The sequence below is a fragment of the Macadamia integrifolia genome, chromosome 14 (genome assembly GCF_013358625.1).
Source record: "Macadamia integrifolia cultivar HAES 741 chromosome 14, SCU_Mint_v3, whole genome shotgun sequence".
NCBI classification, from domain to species: Eukaryota; Viridiplantae; Streptophyta; class Magnoliopsida; order Proteales; family Proteaceae; genus Macadamia; species Macadamia integrifolia.
The window spans coordinates 10922942-10941633 of NC_056570.1; the positions used below are offsets into that span (position 1 = coordinate 10922942).

The window sequence follows — 18692 nt, forward strand, 5'->3', positions numbered from 1 at the left end:
ATAGTGTAAGTATGCCACAATTTCAGCCATGCAGGGTTAGGAGAATGACAGGATGGTCTCAATGCTATTCTATAAGCCGATGAGATAGTGAAGTTACCCGAGGATGTTCCTAGCCAAATGAAACGGTCCAAAGTCGGACTCTAAGGAATGGGGATAGAAAGAATTCTCCATGCGATGTCTATGGGCCACCAGTAGCGTATAAGTGAAGCATGCCAAGACTTCTGGCATCATGAGATCGGTTACTGTTGTAGGAGCATTAGCAGGCAGAGGCAATGGGCAATGGGCAATTTGGAATCCAATAATCTGTCCGTGGGTTAATGGAGACCCCGTTGCCTACTTGCGTGAATAGACCACGTAAGAGTAGATCCTGACTGCTGAAAACTGACTTCCAACCCCAAGAGGCTTGCGATGGACACTGGGCTCGAAGGAAGCTACACCGAGGAAAATACCTGCTCTTCATAAGACGTCCCCAGACAGAGGAAGTAGGTGTCAGGAGCTTCCACCCACGCTTAGCCATCAAAGCTTGATTCATAATAGATGATAGTTTTAAATTTAAGCCCTCGCATCGTTTTGGTTGACAAATATCAACCCAGCTGACTGTTGGAACAAGGTTACTTTCACCATTAGACCAAAAGAATCGTCTACATGAAGAATCGATTTAGGATAAAACCCATATTGGGAGCTTGAAGCAGGACATATAGTGAAGTGGAATGGCCGAAAGGACTGATTGGATTAATGTGTGTTTCCCTGCAAAGCTCAGAAATTTGGATTTCCACATCTGGAGACGCATCAACCCAAACCAAACCAACCCAAACCATACCAGACCAAACCCTAAAACCTAAACCAGATCAAACCCTAAACCAAACCCTAAACCCTAATCTAAACCAAACCTTAAACCCGGCTAGAACCCGAACCTAAACCCGAACCCAAAACTTAAATCTAACCAATATCAAACCAATATCAAACCATAATCAAACCTTAATCAAACCTTAATCAAAACTTAATCAAACCTTAATCAAACCTTAGATCAAACCTTAACCTTAATCAAACCTTAACCTTAAATCAAACCTAAATCAAACCTTAAATCAAACCTTAATCGAACCTTAATCAAACTTTAATCAAACCTTTAATCAAACCTTAACCCTAAATTAAACCAAAATCAAACCTTAAAATTAAACCTTGAACTTAAACCGAACCAGTCCCTATCCAAACCAAAACTTACCGAAACCCTATCCAGTAGAGCTTGGCAATCTGATTTGGAGAGTTTTTTCCCCAAAAATGGAAGCCCCAAATAAATATCAAACCGATTCGTTGGAATAATTTGGAGGCGCGTTTCAATAAGATGCTTGGCAGAGTAGAAGAGATTCGGACTGAATTGGACTCCATAGGAGAAAGACAAAAGCATGCAGTGCTCTCGTAACATAAGGCTGAAACAAACCAATGGAATCAACAACCCAAGTGCTGGACCTGAAAAGAAGTCCTGGTCATCATGAGGAAGAGAAAGATCGATATGATTAGGATAGCTCACTAGCCGCCTCTACATAACTCGCCAATGAAAGAAGAGGCATAGCCAAAGAGATCGCCTTCTATGCAAGAGCTCTCTTGGGATGCATGAGTAAAACAAAACAGTATCATGGAGTTCCCGATGATGGAGAGAACGGAGTAATCGAGTGAGAGGCAAAGCAACTCAAAGCACCGTCGTGCACGGCGGAAGAAGAAGATGGCTTGGGGGCCAAGAAAACTTGGATTACTAAAAGAGAACCCACCTAGACAAGGTTCCCTAGATATTCTCATCTCCCATGTCTTATCTCTTTGTTATGAATCACATGGATGGATGCTGTGGTTTTTCCTTTTCTTGTTAATAGGTTTTAATAACAATGAGACTGTTGGATCGTCAATGTGGAGTGTGTATATTCTTGCTTTCAAATTTTTTTTTTTTTTTTTAAATCAAAGAATAAAAAGTAGATTATATTAAAGGAGAAATTGTAATACATCAATGTTTGTTTGGGTTAGAAAAGTAAATGTTAGAGAGATTGTTCATATAGACTTATGTTTGTTCATATATTCTTCCTGTGATTGTTAAGCCTAAGTGAAACAACATTGCTGCCAGTGAGGGTATGCTGATAACAGAAGCATGGCTTCTATTAAAAAATCATAATGATGCCTCCTTTGGTCCAAGGTGACAAGAAGTCTGGGTGCAAGAAAGGTGGACTACCTTGAACCCTAGGTGTTGCCTTGGACGTGTTGGCGTCACCTTGTGCTCTTGAGATAATGTCATCCGATATATCTATTTTTTGAATTTCACAAGTTTATGTTTTTTTTTTTTATCAATATATATATATATATATATATTGGTGACAAAATATGCTGTGTTATTTCTTATGTTTTGCTTATTATATGTTAGTTTTCTAATATTAAGTCATCATATTACACTGATATGACTTCTATGTTGAATATAAGCATAACGATATGATTATCATTGTTATATTATATATTGTACTTCTAGGCTTCTCTAATGCCTTGGGTCACCTTAACAACTATATCTCCCCTCTAATATATATATATATATATATATATACTAGTAAAAAATACGCACGTGGGAGTAGAAATGATTAATATTAAATCAAGGTTTCATGTGTTGTCTTACGTTGAGAGAGAAAGAGAGAGAGAGAGAGAGAGAGAGAGAGAGAGATTGTGAGTTGTAACCACTTAAATTTATAAAGATAAAGAGAGAGAGAATGTAACCAATTATATTTATAGAGATAAAGAGAGACCTTATAAATAGGAAAGTGAATTAATATCATGGTATTAAAAAATAGGATAATTTGTATCTTTTAAATCATTGGGGGTGATTGGGTTTTTTATTTTTATTTTTTTAATAGAAGGTGGTGTGTGATTTTTAGAGAAAGTGGAGAGTGTTAGAACTAAATAAAGAAACTAAATTTTTAATGAATAAATAAATTATTATTCGAAACTAATATTAGAGAAGTGAAAGGAGAGACATTGGCTTCGCCATAATCCTTGAGCCATAAATTAAAAAAAAAAAAAAAAAAAAAAAAAAAAAAAAAAAAGAATTAATTAACATTTAGCTTTGGATAATACAATTGCGATTCTCTCTTTGGCTGACCATCAGTCCGATATTTAGCATGCTACGTCCAAATGCAGTATGCTGGCCAAACAATCAAGATTCATGGATCTGGACAACATGTATACATCTCATGCTCAAATATCATTATCCAGAATATCCCAAGACAATTCATATACTAGCTCCTTTAACAAGGTACTATGTATGTGAATAGTAATGACTCTTTAACAATAATCCTATTGATGTAAAGCTTAATGATTTTCTCTCCCTCACAGACACTATCTTTTTTACATAGGGAGGTGTATGTGTATCTACATTATCCAATTAACTTTTTCTTAAAATAATTAAATAGAAAAAGCACAATGACATGACAATGAACATGAATGAACATATTAACATTTTCATTTATATTTCATACTTTGAATAGTGCTTGTCTGTTGCTGTACCCATTACAAGCTTTTTGATCCTATGCTAAGTGATGAGCTCCACAATCCCTTTCGCAATGGTGTCCATTTCAATGTCTATTTTTTCTGCCATTACCTATAAAGGTAAACCATTAAGGTCAATAATGATTCAGAATATGAACAAATTGGTTCATTTTTCCTCTAAATAAAGGTTCATGATACTAAATACAAAAATGGATATATTTATAATGTTGTTGAAAGTTTAAAGGCAATAAGTGAATTACTGCAGCTCAAGCCATCTAGTGGATTTCCTCCCTGGTTGCAATTATTGAAAGGAGACTTTACCACCAGGCCATGGGTTAAACCTCAAAAAAGCACAAGAATATGATCTATTAGACCTCTGCAGTGAGTTTCTTTTTTAGGAATGAATGGAATTAAGAGAATATTTGAAAACTAAGCCTAAGTTGTTGAACCGAAATTTCAGTTACCAAGACAATAGAGGAGCTGCTAACCTCTTAATAGTTTCCTCGAGCAAAAGATTTCAGGACATGAACAGTTCCAACACTGAGAATAGATAGGCTCTGTTTGTTCTTCATACTTGTCCAAATGCACATTGTATTACAGCAATTCTCATATATTCCTATCGCACAAAGAGTGGAGTTGTTCCAAAGGATAAAACCTGCTATAACCAGAAGTCACAAGTAAAGCCTGCAAAGTGTGATTATATCAAGCACCCCATAGACATAACTGCAGCTCTAGAATATCTGTTGGGTTCAGCAATGGCAACCAGAAGCGAACATTTAGGTGGTGAAGTCCCCCCCCCCCCCCCCCCCCCCCCCCCCCTTTTTTTTGTTAGAGATGACACCGCAAATATTAGAATCAATGTTTAATGTAAGTTTCAATATGTTTTTTAAGAGAGATAAAGGGAGAGTACCAGCCAATAAACTAGTGTTCCAAACATTCCCAATGAAAAATCACTTACCATGTGGTGGGATGGATTAGGATTTTGGGTACTAAGGGTGAGAAAAGAATGCGGTCCAGTCCATTGGGAATCCATGGATCGGTCTAAAAGTCGGTATTATATCCATTACCAATTTTTTGAAAAATCATATTCTTAAAAGGTAGGGAGTATACTCACAATGTTGGTCCAAGTAATAGAACCTTTTTTTTTTTTTTTTTTCTTCCTCAGAGACCTATATTGAGTTTCAGTGTGTCTAAAGCCAAGACCGCCAAGGGTTTTTGGGCTGCAGACTTTATGCCACCCTATGCAATGAACTTTCCTTGTTTGATTGCCATCACCATTCCATAACCAAATGTCAATGAAGTCAAGTTCTTTTACAAATGGTTTTGGGAAAGGCAAATCAAGAAATAGAATGAGCAGGGATAAGACGAGATAGCAGATTGGATTAGTACAGATCGTCCAGTAAATGAAAGAAGGTTGGCTTTCCAAATAGAGAGTTTCTTGTCAACTCTCTTAACAATGTGGTTGAAACTAGAGCATTTGGATCTGGGGAAAAAGAGATTGGATCGAAGATAAGTGGCCTTATGATCCATTTCATTTATGTTAAGGATGTTACAAATAGCAGTTTTGCAAGAATTGTTAACATTAGAGCGGAAAGCAATCCCACTTTTTCTCAGGTTGATAGTTAAACTAGAAAGGCCAGCAAATATATCAATGATGCATTTGATGGTGGAAATATTATCAATGGTAGTGCGGCAAAAAATGAAGGCGTCATCAACAAAATTAAGTGAAAAATTTCAGGGGCCTCGCAGGCCACCTTAATTCCTTTGAACAAGTTTAAATTTTTGTAAGTGCACAACAATTTAGAGAGGCCTTCCATAGCAATAGTAAAGAGAAAAGGGCTGAGAGAACAACCTTGCCGGATTCCACAAGAAGGTTAAAAAAAATTGAAAGCAAAGCCACAAAGCTTAATTGAGAAAGAAGAGGAGCTGATGAGGTAGCTGATGATGTCTCCCAATTTGTTACCAAAACTAAGGAAATACAAAAATGCCTCTCAAGTATCCACACTCAAGCTTATCATAGGCTTTTCCCATGTCAAGTTTTATGGCCACATACCCAGTTTCTTTTTATTAAGCCGGAGGTAGTGGAAGATTTCTTGAACAATGATGATGTTATCAGAGATCTGTCTCCCAGGAACGAAAGCAGATTGGAAAGGGAAAATTATTTTATCAAGAATAGATTTGAGACATCAACTAAATTTTTTGCGATAATTTGTTAGTAATTTAATCTTTTATAGGAGTTGGAATCTACCACTTCTACATATTATATTCCCAAACCAGATAGAAAATAGCATATTTTCCATTCCTCTTAGCTCAAACTCCCATGAGGACTTTCTCTTTACCCTCTCACCAAATCTTTTTTTTTTTTTCCCACCTGCTCAGCAGCCTCCTTCCTCTTTTCCTAATCCCATCCACCCAAGGAACCCTCCTTCCAAAATTTGGAAATTTATCTTAAGTCTCAAGATTCATCCCAAATTTAAGCACTTTTCTTGGAAAGAAGTTTTCAAAAGGGGTGGGGATTCTCACCCTTTCTGAAATCCAATCCTTCACTCCTTTAGATAATCGATGTGTTTTGTGTAATTCTGCTCTTGAATCTGATTGGCACCACTTCTTGTCGTGCTTGTTCTCTAACAGAATTTGAGCTGCTTGCCACGGCCTTAGACCTTCCTATGCAACCACGCCAACACTTAGCACTCTTGCTCACACTAAGTCAGCCTTACTATGCTTCTTAATGGAGTTAGAAAGAGAAGTGATGAACACTAAAGAGTTTGAGTGAAAGAACTTTGTATTGCACTAGAAAGTTTTGAGTACAATGCTTGAATACTCACTTGCTTGGTTGGTGGATTGGTGGATGCCTTTACCAAATGAGGCAACACCTATTTATAGGCGCTCATCTTTACAAAGAATGTTTAAGATGCTTGTGCTTGCCCTCCATCTAATGGTTAGAAATATTCTAGCTAGGGATACTAGAAACTTCCCATCTCCTTAGTGGAGAACTCTAAAATTCTCCTATATTTCTAAATTATGTACAACTATCCTCTAGATCCTTCCTTGCCCACCCAATGGTGAAGGTTTTAGACTAAAGACTTACCAACAAGTATCAAGACTTCCTACACTTTAGTAGGAAGTTCTAAAAACTTAACCTTACTTAGCCCAATGGCCTAGGTCCATGAGCTGGTGAGCTAAGCCCGTGTGTCTTTGTTGGAGGGGTTGTGACATGCTGGTACCTTACGTCTTTGAACCAAGTTTATCCTAGATTCAGACCTTTGGTCTTTAATTGGGAATGTGACCAACCACTCCGTCTGACTAATCTCTTACCCCTCGTTCATGAACCTCCCTCACCCACCTCACCCTCTAATCCACCATCCTTGGACTTACACCTTAGCCTTCCCTCATTAGACAAGCTCATCATCATTTCGGATGGGAGTTTTGAACACTCATCCAAAGAGGGAGTATGGGCAATAATAGTTTTATCTAACAATCAATTTTCTTTAGCCTACACCAATTTTACATGCACAAATTCTGCCCAAGAAAGTGCACTATCAGTGGGAGGACAAGGAGTAGAAGTCCCGACCGGATGCAATTGAGATGGTGGACGGGAAATTGGACCCAGAAGAGCATCCATCGACATGGAAGGTTTTTTCAATTCCGTTTGATATTAGCTGTCTTAAATGTTTGAAGTCTATTTGTATTAAGCGGAAAGAAGATGCATACACAGCGCAAGTATTAAGGAGACGTCATGAAAAATCTTGTATGAGTTCAGTGCATCCCATTTTCGTGATTCTGCCAGTACCAAAGAGGAGAGAAGCAGGAAAGTGATGGAAATTTCCTCTTTGTTGAAATTGCAGAGTCCACAGCTGCATTGCACTAGAACATGCCGAAAAAGTAGGGACAAAGTTTTCAGTCCGTGAGAGACCCTGAGCCACGCAGGGGACACGGAATGACCACCGTGGCCTCCTGGGGTTAACATACAAGTATTCCTTAACCTGGAAAAAAGGGTGCCTTGTTGAAATGCTGGCTTCAAAAAATATTAGTCTATTCATTCACCCTTTTTAGATGCAGGTATTGTCAATACCTTCAAATATTTATAAAAGTTGGAAGCCACTAAGCGACCTCATGGTTCTGTTAGTCTCCAAATAAGAAGAAAAAAAAAAAGCAGTTAAATGAATTATATTCAAGCGTTCTATACTGATTTTACTGGTAAGTTTTTCTTCTACATGATATTCACCTGGAAAGAATATAAAGCATAAGAAAGCTTTACTGTCAACCAAATCAGTTAATGACCCACCAATTGGAATAGATGCAAGTTTACTTTCTGCCTGTGCCAAGATAGATCAGTAAAGCCGCACCAAGATCTTATTAAGCACAACTTTCACTAGACTGATGAGCATTTCAATGACAGTAGCAAGGGGTAAATGTTAAATAGGAATTCTGGCTTCAAATGCCAGAGTGCAGATAGGGAGGGCAAAACCATTAGCATCAAGTTCTCAGAACCATGACACTTTCCAATACCAGTGGCCAGGTGAGTTAACCATTCCGGATACCCAATCAAGAGCGCAAAGCAGATTGTGTGAAACAATGGAGTAAGTAGTTTACTTCCTTTTAACTATAGTAAAAGAGAGGAGAAAGGCTTCCATAACAGTTATTGTGGTTTCATCATAGCCATCACTTGCAGACCTGGAGTGGAGTCACTGGCAGAAGAGACCTGATGAGGAACCGTTGCCTTTCCCACTTGTTGAAAGTCCCGAATGTCAACTCAAGAATAATCACAAAATTGAAAAAGATAACACCTACAAACTCCGGTAGTCTATCACTGTGACTTCGTCTTCAGGGGCGTCAAGATCCTGGTAACTGCACAGCCACAGTAAATACACATCAGTGCAACAAAATAAAAAGTACAGGATATTTCTCTCATTGGATATAATCAAGTGAAGGTTAACAGTTTCTGGCCGACGATAGATATTAAATCTTCCACTCATTCAAACTTCAACAGTGGAAAAGTAGTAGTCTGCTGTTGCCTTGAAGTTTACCGTAATGATGCATTTATTGTTTTCCAGAAGGCTGTCTGGTAAGAAGGTAAAGGAAGTGAAATTGGTTTAAAAAGAAATCATTACTGTGTGTCCTCCTTGAAACCCTTACCATATTTGGTAATTATACTTCTCATGTAATCTTTATTTCCCCTTTTTCAATCCAAGGGATTTTTCACTTCCCTTCCCTTTATCTCCCTTGCAACCAGATGCAACCGAAGAGAAAGGGGGAAAAATAACACAAATTGTTCCGTATATATAGCCTCCTGGGGAAAGGAAAATAAAATGATTGCTGGCAACCCCTCCCCCCCACAGCACCTTCCCTTGTAGCCCCTCAGACTTCCCATGTGTAGGTGTGACGTAATAATGGAATTTTGGTTTCTAAGACTATGTCGACTACATACTTGAAAGGAGAAGATGCACCTGCGTCCAACACCTCTGGACATCAAGACTGATACAACACCTACTCTTGTGAACATATTCGACGTGTCAACAATGATGAGGAGTTTCAATGACAATGACGTCAACAACACATTCAAGCTTCATGACTCTTGTTGATCAGGAAGATTATTTGTTGCAATACAAGAGGGGCAACAAATCTGAACTAAATTATCCAGGGTTGGGGTGAGGCAGGCCAATCGAATCTGAACCACCGTCTAGCTTTGTTGCGAGATTGAAAAATGTGAAAAAGAAATTGACAGCGTGGAATAGAGAGGAATTTAGAAACGTCTTTGAGGAGGTGAAGTTGGCAAAGACTCATCTTTTAATCATCCAAAGAACCCTTTCTGTAGACCATTTTAATGAGCAGGAGCCAATGGGAAAAAAGGTAGCTAAAGAAGTGCTTGTGGTGCCCTTGGGGAGGAGGAAGCTTTCTTGAAGCAGAAGGCTAAAATTACTTGGCTGAATCTTGGAGATGGTAACAATGGCTTTCACCACAAGGCAGTTGGCTGCAGGCAAAACAACAATCACATTTTGGAGGTGGTATGGTGAGGTCTCATGGTTCTATGACTGATGTGCTGTCCCAGATAAAGGCTGATGCAGTGCAGTTCTTCTCTCGTCTCTTTGACTCTACTCAAAAGGAGGGAGAGCTCCCTAGCTCCCTTTCTTTAAACTCTTCCCTTGAGGACGATCATAGAAATGCTCTTGTGGCTGAGGTTACTGAGGAGGAGGATCAAGAATACGGTTTTCTCTTTTAAGGACAGTAAAGCTCTAGGGCGAGATGGGTCAATGCATTCTACTTCAAGCATTCTTAAGACATTATTGGGCCTGATCTTACGGAGGCTATCGGGTGGTTCTTCTCCATCTCCTACCTGCCTAGGTCAGTGAACTCAACATATATTTGCCTCATTCTATATCTAATCAGCTCATATGATTCAATGGATATAGGCTTATTGCTCTATGTAATCTGCTTTGCAATTTTAAATCCAAAGTCATTGCCAATAGATTCAACGGAGAGGTGGATCATCTGTTTCACATAATCAGTCCACCTTTATATCCATTGCTGACATCTTGGTATGCCATGATGTGGTTAGAGGAAGCGTCTAGAAACCACACTTACCTTTCAACAATTTTGAAGATAGACCTCCATAAGGCCTATGAGACTTTAAAGAGTGGATATTTGAATCGTGTCATGTTTTCTATGGGATTCCCTGAACAATTCATTAAGTTGGTTTAGTTTTGTCTGTAATGTATTCTATCCTAATTAATGGTAGACTTGCGGGTTACTTTGCAAGGAGGAGAGGTATTGGACAAAGGGATGCCATGTCCCCCTATCTCTTCACCCTAGCTATGAAAAGCCTCACTTCTATGTTGCAGAATCTGGTGGAGAATCATAGAATTCAGCTTACCCCTCAGTGTAAGCTCCTATCGATGTCTCACTTGGTTTTCGCTGATGACTAAATGATATTTGTGAAGGCTGAAAGTAGGTTGGTGTCAGCAGTGATGGATAATTTGATGGAGATCTCCCTTGTTTCAGGTCTTTTGCTGAACAAATAGACTTGTCTATAATTCTTGGAGGTAATCAACCCCAACTTTGCAGTCAAATGGTGGAGGTGACAGAAAAAAACAGATTTCTCTTACACTGAACTTCCATCTGGTACCTTGGTGTCCCTTTGATCTGGGGTAAACTAAAGGCTACAGATTTGCCCCCCTTTTTGATATGTTGAGTAAGTGGTTGGAAGGATGGAAGTCCAAGTTTTTGTTCCTTGCAGGGAGACTAGCTTGGGGGCAAAAAGGATTATTGACAGGAATTCTGAAGCAAATATGGTGGGTAGCCTCCCAAAAGGAGTCCTAATAGGTGAACTGGGCAAACCATTGATACCCGAGAGAGGATTCCATTGGGATGGTGAAGCGGTCCCAAGACTGTTCTAGGGTGTGGAGAAAGGTTCTCAAGTACAGTGGTGCAAGACCGTTTATTCACCACATCATAGGAAACAACCTTGCCACTAGACTTTGGCTAGATGCTTGGCACCCTGACGGGGTTCTAGTGCTTACTTATGGAGATTGTATTTTTTATGATTCGTTCATTCCATTCTCTCAAGGAGGTTGGGATCCCAGCCCTACTTCTTCAATGGACCTTATTAGGGATTGGGACCAATTAAGCAAAATATTGGTAGGGCTGAGAGAGTCGATTCCAGATTCCATTATCAGGAAAGACAATTCAAATGTTTTTTTTTCCCTAAATCAGCCTGGGAGATTCTGAGAAGCCCTCACCCTTAGGTACCCTAGACCACCTGTGTATGGTTTCATTCTTGCATTCCTCGTCAGTCCTTCACTAATAGGCATTGTATGCTGGATGCCCTCCCAACCAGGACCAACTCCGAAAACGGTCTATTTAGGTAGACCCCTTTTGTAGCTTCTGTTGGCGGGGCTAGAGAGATTTTGAGAAGCCCTCACCCTCAGGTACCCTAGACCATCTATTTTTTGAATGCCCCTTCACCTCCCATATATGGGGAGTCATCTTGAAGCTCTTCTCGCCAACTAGGAGACCTGGGAAGAGTGTAAAGCTGGAGGGTCGGTGGGTGGGGAGTGCTCATTCAAGGGAGATCTGACAGGTAGCATTGCCAAGCTTGCATTCTGCTGCATTATTGCTCACATTTGGACGGAAAGGAATTTCCGATCTTCCAGAATAAGACTCGCCCAGAACAACCATTATCAGGGACATTCGATCAGATGTGGAAGAACGGTGTTGTGCTATCAATCCCAAGCCACACACACACACACACCAAAAAACCAACCCCAGTGTACATATAAGTGTTATGTGCTACCTCTTTCCTTCTTTGCCCCTGGGATTCCCATCAATCACAAGCCTACCGTTCAAGACTTAGAAGTAAACTAATCAACCAGAACAAAGTCCACCCAATATCAAAGAATGGGAGGACAACCTGCAGGCCCAGAGCACCATCTATGCAATACCATGATATCTAACCCCCTTTACTTATGCTACAAACTATTCAACACCGAAAAGGAAGTGTAAACCAGTCTTTCATTTGGGTTCCACCATAGGTAACTGAAACTGAACGGATTAGCTAATCCATCCTACTTGCTAGAACCAAAATCAAAACTCAAATAGATTGGTCTGGTCTGGTCTGGTCTGGTCTTTAATCAGTTTCGGGACACGCTCCGTAATTGGTCCCAAGACCAAAGTAACGACCATTAAGCTCAAAAGAAATTCATTATAAGCCCATGGTAAAATTTTACCAAGAATCTGTGAAATTTAAGGCCAGTGGTATCAATGGCCCATATATAAAGCTGGTTCAAGAGAGTGAATAGTGCGTGAAAATATAAACCCCAAAACAGAACACCTGAACCAGTCCATAGTCAGTTTGGTTTTAGCCTGTTGGTTCTGGTTTGTAACTCGATCTGGTCTATGTAAGTAAAGTTGGAAATTAAAACAGACAGTGAAGGCAAGAAGACCTTGTGGTGATCAATGATATTTTCAACATCAAGAGAAACCCTGAAAAAAAGAATTGACGCCATCAGGGTCAGGGTTGTAACTTACCTCCGAATGCGACGAGGGTCCTGCCTGAAAGAAGGAGACATAGCAATAATGGGACCTGGCCCACCTACCTGTGGACCAGATCGCCCCTTCCTACCACCACCTTCATAAGGAGAAGGTCCACCTTGCTCCCTCAACATCTGCATTGCAACTTCAGGTGGTGCAGGAACAAAAGGTCCCAATGGGCTGCAACGGTTACCATGAACATAAGCTTAAAAACAAACAAAAAGTTGACTCCCAATCGTAAAACAAAAATGAACAAGGAAAAAACATACCCAGCACCAGGTACAGGCATCAATACTGGTGGTGGATGAGGTATATCCGAAGGAAAAGGAGGAGCAGCTCGCATGCCTTGTCCACCATAAACATCATACATTGGTTCATCAGGTCCCCCTTCCAGGCCACCAGAATTGGACTGGAAATCACAGGATGGCGAATTCTCAGCCCTATCATATCTTTCATCACCATCAGCTCTATCAGCCCTGTCATGCTCTCTACGGTTTCCACGATCATCCCTCAATCGGTTCTCTAAACCGGCCCTCAATCTATTCTCTAAACCAGCCCTACGCAGCGGCAACTTCTCCTTCTAAAATAGAGGAAAAACATACACAGCCAAATAAGAACCAAAAACAAAGGAACATATCAAAGATATGTATCAAGGGAGAAAGATCAAAGTACAATCAAGTAAGAAAAATCATCAGTCCATAGAAAACTTACGTACGTTAGACACAGTAACAACAATTGAATAGCCCTTATAAATTTTAAGAGATATGACAGAGAAAAATTTTAAGGACCAATAAAAATAGAGAAATTATCACTTCCCTCCCCTGAACTATAGCTAAATATCAAGTTCCCCCACGTTTTTTAAAATATTTCACTCCCCTCCCCCCACATCAAAAGATTCTATCAACCGTGACTAGGGGTTAAATATTGCTGTTAAGTGGCTGTCCTTTTTTTTATAATCCCCGAAATACACTCATCCCTTTAATCGATCAAAAGCACAAACCTACCTGCTTCTTCAAACTCCAACCGAGAGTTATCACGACCTGCATCTCCTCCTTCTTCAATCCTTCGTCTGGAACGATCGACCTGCATCTCCTTCACGCGTTGAAGTTAGCCAAAGTCCTCTCTTTCCCTGCATCTCCTTCTTCAATGATGGAAGGAGTCTGAAGCTAGCCGATGTTGTCTCTCACTGCGTCTCATTCTGCAGTGGTGCGTTTTGAAGGAATGTGAAGCCAAACAAAGCCCTAGTTCACTGCAACTCGTTCTTCACTTCAACAGGTATTAATACTTGGAAACACATTTCAGGTCACCACTCTGCAATTGCTGTTGATTTAAGTTATGACCTGAAATTAAGGGATTTTCTATCCTATTCAAATCTGAATGTTTGGGTGTTAAATTTTGGGCTCATTTATTGTTTGAGGCATCTTAGTGTTTTGATTTCAACTTTTCCTTAAGTAATTTTAAACCCTAATTTTTACTGGGAAGAAAATGACTTTCTGCAAATCAAAGAGGAAACTGTTGTTGGCAAGCCTATCGGTTTGCTGGCTGGTGAGTGTTCACAGTCTGGAGGGGATTCCCACCATGGTCTGTTATTGAAATTTTCGTTTATTATGGAGGAGCATAAGGAGTACGGGAGGGGAGGGGGATAGAGTAGGATCAGGTAACTTATTTGTAGCCTGAAAACAAGAATTATCAGGCTTAACAAATCCAACCTGAGAAGCTGGGTAGCAACTTGTTTCCTTGCATCTAAATTACAGTCTTCCAATACAACATCATCTTCAAGAATCTCATGAATTCTGTGATATCCTCGAAACACATTCAGATTCTCTGGACCAGCTAACATTTATAAAACAATTGTATATAATGCAGATTCTCGAAACACATTGCAGATTCACCGGCAGCAGTTCTTGTCACTCAACGGTTCCGTAGAGGCTGAGCTGATGAAGGAGAGCAAGGTCTGAGAGAGATTCGTTTCGAACAATTATAAGATGAGAGTACAAAAGGGTTTTGTGCTTTTGATTGATTAAAGGGATGGGGGTATTTTGGGGATTATAAAAAAAAGGAGTCACTTAACAACAATATTTAACCCCTAGTCACAGTTGATAGAATCTTTTGATTTTTATTTTTTGGGGGGGGGGGGGGGGGTGGGAGAGGGGAGTGAAATATTTTAAAAAACGTAGGGGAACTTGATATTTAGCTATAGTTCAGGGGAGGGGAGTGATAATTCCTCATAAAAATAAGGAAAGTGATACCTTCTTTCCGAAATATAAAACTGAATTTCAAATGTAACTAGATCTTCGGACTTCATACATCCTGTAAGAATGCTCGCAAGCAAATGGAACTGTCCCGTGAGAGAAAAAGTGAGAAAAGGAGGGGGCGAGGCGCGGGACCTGCTGTTCAACTTGGCTCCTCTCTCTTTTCTCTCACTGACCATACCAGTCGGTGAAGAGGAACCATGCCATCGTACATCAGACTAATGAGACACAAAACATATTTTAAGGATCTCCAAACACCCAATGTCTATGTTAAAGATACATAGCGTGTGAGGTACAATGTTTGTGTTCCACGATAGAAATAATTTGCTTATTGTGGCTGGTTAGTAACACTTGAATTTTCGTTATTAGTTTCCCAATTAGTCTAGGTAGTTATCTCTTGTTAATAGATTGTATTCTATTTAGAATTCCTTTACTAAGAAGGAAAGCTTACTTAATTGCTCAAAGAGCAACACAGCACATGAGGCTCCCGCTACTGCAGGGTCTGGATTATATATTATAAACGTTGGGGACTGCTGAGGTACCGATTGCTAGTTTTCTCAGCAGTCACTTCTCCCTCTTCTTCCTCAGCCTCAATCTCTCTCTCCCTTCTCTCCTCTCTCCAGTTACTGGTAACAGATCTTGGGTTTGTTACATGGTATGAGAGTTGTAACCAGTAGCTGCTCTGAGAGTCGTTTCAAGTTCAAATTCTACCGGTGAAACCCTAGTTCATAGAAGAAGAACTAGGGTTTCAATAAAGAATTAAGTATAATATGATGAATCATACCTATATAGTTTCGAAGGTTTGCTGGCAGTGGTGTCTTCTCTTCCACATGGATTGTCTGGTTTCTGGTATCGTCTTTTGGGTTCTGAAAATCTGTTCTACCCACGGCTGCTTCTTGTTGTATTAAGTGGAGATATTTTCTGGCATTGATTTGGTTGAAGTTAGTCACAGTAGTTTCTGGTTTCACTTGCTTCACCATACTCTGTTATTCAGCGGTAGTAATAGCCCTTAGCTGAGTGATCAATCTCCCACATAATCCATCCTATCGGCCTGTTATTTTGGGGGTGAGTCATCCTCCTATAGGCGACTCTACCCTCAAATCCCAGCTACTAAGCCTTCCTTCATCTTGAGAATGAATCCAAGTTTCAGACCTGGTTCTTGAACCACTGCCAGGTCATGTTTCAGCATCTTCCTAGTGAGCTTCAAGCAACTGAATCCAGAGAATAACTGTTGCATACAATAGTGCTGTGGGTTAGGAATTTTCACTTTAAGTTTGAAGTCAGTTGGCCTCCAATCGATTAAGATCGATCACCTGCAAGTTTTCCCTCACCGCTGTCTTCTGTTCTTGTCATAAGGTTGAAGACAACCTTCATTGGTTGATTTCTTATTCCATTATTTGTGATTTCCATAATTAACCCCCCTTGTTTTTAATTCAGAACTCATCCTTATCTTATGATATTTCCAAGCCTGTCCCATTTCTTAAATAGAATCAATCTCAGTCCTAACTACTTTATGCCTTCTAAAAGTGCCCTTTGAAGATTATATTAAGTTACAGTCTTGCCACTCCCCCTCCACGTGGACAAATAATTTCCATAATCAGCATCATTAATAATTCCATAGCCAAGAACATCACAATAATTTCCAATTTCCCCCACACAGTAACAAATCTGAACAAATAATCTCCAACCACCATTTCATGATGGATGAGCATCAAATAAAATGCCCAACCAAGAGCAACCATGACCACTATTCTCCAATAATAGCAATTAGATAGAATCTTTAATAGGGTGAATGGTAGGACTGTAATTTCTTTGAAATCCAATTATAACCATAATCCAAAGCCAAAGGGTAAACTTGGAATGGTAAAGAAAATGCGACACACAAGGGATTAGTAATTATTGTCCGGGGGCAAACTAGGAAGGTTGATTAATGGACATGAAAGCATTAAAGAAAGAGAGCAGCAGTATTGGAAATTAAAGAGATAAAATAAGAAAACCAAGTAATGGGAGTAACAGTCTATAACCCAACAGGAGCAATACTAGGAGGGCCTCAGGGGTCAACTATCTAGCTGATCCCTCAATGGCAATGCACCTCGGTTATCCCCCAATTTCATAGCCTCTTTATAAGGAACTTATTTGATGCAGCCAGCCAACCCCAACCACAGATTAGATATCAACAAATCGATTGGATGCAACACAAACCCAGGTCTAAAATATTTTCCTGACAAACCAGGGACAGATAAACTTGCTGGTTTGTATCTTCCAAAAACCTGTGATGGAGAAAGGGAAGGGGCTGCTACCTAGGGAAGAAAGCAGATCGATAGCAGGGAGAACAGAGGTGGGATTGGCAAAGAAGAGGGAGAGTGAACAGTACCGTGAAAGCGTGAATAGAACCATGAACAGAGAAGAAGAAAGAGAACAGAAGAGCAGAGAGTGATAGGGGAAAAGTCAGAGAAAAAGAAAACAGAAGCTTTCTCGGCTACATAGTCTAAATCCAAATTCTATATTCCAGGGAGGGGAGATTACTCCGGAGAACAGAGGTGCAATCTGCAGAGAAGAGTGAGAGTAAACAGTACTGTGAATAGTACCATGGACAGAGAAGAAGTAAGAGAAGTGAAGTGAAGCAGTGGCATTGACGTAGATGGACTGGCACGACCCTCTTTGGAAATCTACACTCAGACAAAAGCGGACGAACCTAGCTTTTTGGTCCAAAAAGCAAAAGAAGCTTTTAAGGAGGATGAATGTAAGTAAGCCAACAAGGTACAGATGGGGTCCCAATAGAAGTCTGAAAAAGCTTAAGAATTTGTGGTTTTTCTTGGGTAACCAACTTGTTTTATAAGATCATGAGCACAAGGAAAACACTAGATGACTATAGAAGATCCACGACAAATAAAAAAAAAGGCGATATTCAAAGTTGCAATAACTATAGAAGCATAAAACTAATGAGTCATACTATGGAATGGGAGAAAGTTATTGAAACTCACATGAGATAAGAAATTATTATTACGGAGAACCAATTTAGTTTTATGCCAGGAAGATCCACGACAAAAGAAATTTACATACTTAAGAGACTCACGGAAAGATTTATAGATTGCAAAAAGGATCTCCATATGGTCTTTATTGACCTAAAAAAATCTTATGACAGAGTCACTAGAGTTAATTCGGCAAGTACTATAGAAGAGAAGTGTTTCAAGTAATATGTAGACATTGTTAATAATATTTATAATAGTGTGGTGACTAGTATAAGAATTGTGGGTGGAAAAAGTAGTGAATTCCCAACTACAATTGGGTTACATTAAGCCCTTATTTGTTTGTGTATTTAACCAGAGACATTCAAGTTTATGGTGTGTAACTATAGTTACACTAGGACAAATAAGAGGTGCAAATTGACGAGGTAGATTGCAAAAATGATCATTAGGTAACTAAGCTCAATCATAAATAAATAAAGATAATAAAGAGGATGATGTTTCATAGAGAATTAAAATAGGATGGATGCAATGGAGAGGCACAGTGTTGTGTGATTGATGAATGCCTTTAAAACTTAAAAGAAAATTTTATAGGACAGTCATACAACCGGCTATTATGTATGGTGCAGAATATTGGGCAGTCAAGAAGTATAGATAAACTCAATGTAGCTAATCTGAGAATGTTGAGATGGATGTGTGGCAAAATTAGAAGGATAAAGTAAAGAATGATCAAATTAGAGCTGATTTGGGAGTAGCTATAATACATGGCAAGCTATGAGGCACGTTCGAAGTTGTTTGAGGCAGCATGTCCATGTTCAATGGCGGTCTAGAGTGATTTGATTCAAGATTGAAGAGCCAAAATAGCCAGGGGCAGACCTAAAATGAATCTGGGAAAATTGGAAATGCGGTGAGAAAAGACATGCATAGCTTGGGC

General features: G+C 39.6%; 1 protein-coding gene across 2 annotated transcripts in view; it reads right to left on the minus strand.

The window, feature by feature from the left end:
- Positions 1-7647: 7647 nt before the first annotated feature.
- LOC122060933 (serrate RNA effector molecule-like) overlaps positions 7648-18692 on the minus strand; it is a 37349-nt gene continuing 26304 nt past the window's right edge. For both annotated transcript variants that reach the window (XM_042624044.1, XM_042624043.1), the window contains exons 10-12: positions 12810-13120; positions 12538-12720; positions 7648-8361 (exon numbers count right to left, since the gene is read on the minus strand). In XM_042624044.1, the coding sequence (XP_042479978.1) occupies positions 8301-8361; positions 12538-12720; positions 12810-13120 (555 nt within the window). In that variant the 3' untranslated portion in view covers positions 7648-8300. The remainder of the gene's footprint in view (positions 8362-12537; positions 12721-12809; positions 13121-18692) is intronic.